Source organism: Bombyx mandarina, chromosome 02 (assembly GCF_030267445.1).
Source record: "Bombyx mandarina strain Sakado chromosome 02, ASM3026744v2".
Classification (NCBI taxonomy): Eukaryota; Metazoa; Arthropoda; class Insecta; order Lepidoptera; family Bombycidae; genus Bombyx; species Bombyx mandarina.
In genome coordinates this window covers 1,646,441-1,649,938 of record NC_143209.1, presented here as the reverse complement: position 1 = coordinate 1,649,938, position 3,498 = coordinate 1,646,441, and the positions used below count along the sequence as shown (strand labels likewise).

The window sequence follows — 3,498 nt, the reverse complement described above, 5'->3', positions numbered from 1 at the left end:
GGTCAAATTCAGAATAGATTAAATATTGTTTGTCTTTATTAATATTTTTCTATAGTGTAGTCTTGACGTTGAAAATACAATCATAATAGTGTACAAACTTACAATTCCAATTAATTATAGTCGAATTTCGACTACTGCGGGACCTCTAGTGTATTATTAATGCATAATTTAAAAACATAAATTAAGATTCTGCACTCCTTCCCTATATTCTCTGTAAGTGTGTGACATTACATACTCCTCCGTCTTTTTGGCAATTAATCTTATTTTTTGTTTCATTTAAATGGAATATTTATTGTTTTATCAAATTGTAAACGTTTAACGCTTTTTTTATAAAAAGCACTTATAACTTTACGTTGTAAAAAGCTGCGTTACGTTTAAAGATTGAGCTATAAATAAAAGCAAATTTAAATTGCATTTTTTTAGGTGCAATGCAGTAACGGCATGATTGGCTACGGCAGAAAACGCAGATCGATAGAAAACTCAGAATCCAATAAGCTGTATGAGGTAGCTCTGACTACGTTCATTAAGGTCGATTATGCTAATGGCGAATCTAGGGAAGCTGGTAAGATATTTCGTTTTTTTTCTCTCTATTTTTTATATAATTCAAAGATATCTCAGAAAATAACCGCTTATGTCAGCGGTCTTTAACATTGTCAACTAAAACTCCCAAATATACTTTTATAGCTTGATATTTCAAAGGTCATTACCCGTCTCTTAAGATTTTTTTTATTGTTTAGCTGGGTGGACGAGCTCAGAGCCCACCTGGTGTTAAGTGGTGACTGGAGCCCATAGATATTTACGACGTAAATCCGCCACCCACCTTGAGATATAAGTTCTAAGGTCTCAGTATAGTTAGAACGGCTGCTCCACCCTTCAAACCGAAACGCATTACTGCTTTACGGCAGAAATAGGCAGGATGGTGGTACCTACCCGTGCGGACTCACAAGAGGTACTACCACCAGTAAAATGTTTGTCGCCCTTTCCTTCAAAGCGGCATGCATAACTGCTTCACAGCAAGAATAGGCATTTTGGTGCCCTTGCCTATATATGCCCTATACTGTAAAGGAGGTGGAGCTATTATGCACAATAATTGAGACTTCGGCCTCATATCTTGAGGTCGGTAGCCGCGTTAATATGTTGTCTATGAGCTCCAGTAACCATTAAAGACCTGATAAGTCGTCAACTTGTCCATCTATTTATGCAATAATAAGAAAAACTTCAAAAACCTTAAACAGGAAGACATTCTAAGAATTTCTCATGTTTCAACTGCTTATCGAATTGCAGAGGACGTATTGAATTTACTGAAGAACTTGAAGATCGCAAACCAGAGGCTGGGAGACCACGACGGTACACCGGCCACGGTCGCCGAGCAAACCCAGGACAACAAGCTAGTGCTGCACCCCCAAATATACGAGACGATACGCGGCGGCAGTAGCGCTGCTAAATATAGCGCGCTTTTAACGCTACTCTGCTTCGTTATAACCGCAAGGATTCTAAAATAAATATTTTGGTGTTTTAACTAAAAACGTTCTACTGAAAAATAATAATTTAGTGTTAAATTTATATGAAATGCAATATACATTTGACAATCAACTAAAATTCAGTTTTAGAAAAAAACATACGTGTATTATTTTATGAGGTGATCATAAATTAATGGCTTTTGTTAGAAAAAAAAAATAATCTCAAATATACTTTAAATATTTTGGTATTTAGCTAAAAACGTTCTACTGAAAAATAATAATTTAGTGTTAAATTTATATGAAATGCAATATAAATTTGACAATCAACTAAAATTCAGTTTTTGAAAAAAAACAAAAAAAAACCATACGTGTATCATTTTATGAGGTGATCATAAATTAATGGCTTTTGTTAGAAAAAAAATAATCTCAAATATACTTTAAGCGAATTAAAACATCTATCATCTTACTTACCAAAATAACATTAAAAATAGCATGCTAAAAAAAAACACAACAGAATTTATTTTTTTAAACAAGTGCTTTATACAATCTCAAATTATTTCTACGTAATCATGGTTTAACAATTACGAATTTAGTGTTTAAATGAAGTGATCTAAAATTAGCATAGCTTAAATAAGTGCCTAAAATAATTTTAATTAACTATAAGTACGCTAGTCTTAAAATAATCAAATGTACAAGATGGATGGGGAAAAAAACGCGCATAGCTCCATTGTTATGAGAAGAGCAAAGGCCAGTTTCGTAAATTGGGTTGTTATAATAAAAAAACAATTGTAAAATGAAAAGACGACTTCAATTCTTATTCATTACTAGCTGACCCGGCAGACTTCGTAGTGCCTCAATCGATAAATAAAAGACCTAAGCTTTTGTATAAAATAAACTTAAAACAAACAAAAGGAATCCGTCCGATGGAGAACACATCAAAGGAGAAACAAAATTGTTATTTTTATTTAATTCCGAGCATTTTCATATTTATCTACCTTTTAAACCTTCTCTGGACTTCCACAAATAATTTAAAACCAAAATTAGCCAAATCGGTCCAGCCGTTGTCGAGTTTTAGCGAGACTAACGAACAGCAATTCGTTTTTATATATAGAGATAACAACATCACATGTACAAATGTGCATGCTTAAATTAAGCATACTAAACATACTAAAACTCATCATTTACTATATCGAATCTAGAAAAATTACAATCAAAACCAGTGAAATCGAACCTAAATTGTTTTCTACAGGACTACAGACAGCTTAGACTATAGATTTTACGCCAGTACGAACGAAATAAGATAATGTAGAGGACCCCAAATATGTAATACTAAACATAAACTTAATAATAACGATAAAAACATACACATAAAAATTAACTAGTAAAATAGAAAAAGTTATATTTGGTATAATTTATCTCTATTCTTGTAACATTCCATTCCCATGCCATCGCTTAAAAGTTCAGCTATCTTTTATTATTTTTGGGAGAATTCCCGGAAAGTATTTTGTTTTCCAAAATATATTTGGCCCTCCTGCTTTTGTAGTCAATTTTATTAGCCCGAAAAGGTATGTAGTTAGAACATCTCTGAATGAGATATAGATTAAAAAAACGGTGGTTCAAAACGATTGCGCTAAACATTAAATGGCTCATTACTTTGTTTATATAACACTTGACTTGATTATTTACGGCCTATTACAAGCGAATTAAACACGATGTAAACTTTTAACCGCTTATCAATAAAGGCGGTTCTATCACCATATTTATAGAGTTTAATATCGTAAAGCTACACACAAAACTTTTAATACAAAAGCACGCTATAACTTTTCCTAAGCAATATATCGTTAAATCGCGTTTAATAATAAGCTATTTGGAGTTTAACGTTGCATATCGTGAAATATTATACAAAAAGTTACGATCCTATCTTTGATTATAATATTAATTTTGAATTCTATCAAAGACACAGTCTTAGTGTTGGTTGACGCGGCTAAAGATGATTGAAAACTGTAACGGTAGTAAAGTTATAATTTAAAAAAAACTT

At 32.2% G+C, this 3,498-nt stretch overlaps 1 protein-coding gene across 1 annotated transcript; it reads left to right on the top strand.

The window, feature by feature from the left end:
- The first annotated feature begins 396 nt into the window (after positions 1 to 396).
- Positions 397 to 3,255, top strand: qsm (Zona pelucida superfamily protein qsm). The gene is made up of 2 exons (XM_089734598.1): positions 397 to 562; positions 1,285 to 3,255. The coding sequence occupies exons 1-2, from the start codon at positions 442 to 444 to the stop codon at positions 1,500 to 1,502; spliced, it is 339 nt and encodes a 112-aa protein (XP_089590724.1). The 5' UTR covers positions 397 to 441; the 3' UTR covers positions 1,503 to 3,255.
- Positions 3,256 to 3,498: the final 243 nt, after the last annotated feature.

Bases quoted from the DNA above. Each gene is read 5' to 3' on its own strand.
- qsm (XM_089734598.1), top strand. From the start codon at position 442: ATGATTGGCTACGGCAGAAAACGCAGATCGATAGAAAACTCAGAATCC. The intron at 563-1,284 runs GTAAGATATTTC...ATCGAATTGCAG, and splicing joins TGGCGAATCTAGGGAAGCTG to AGGACGTATTGAATTTACTG.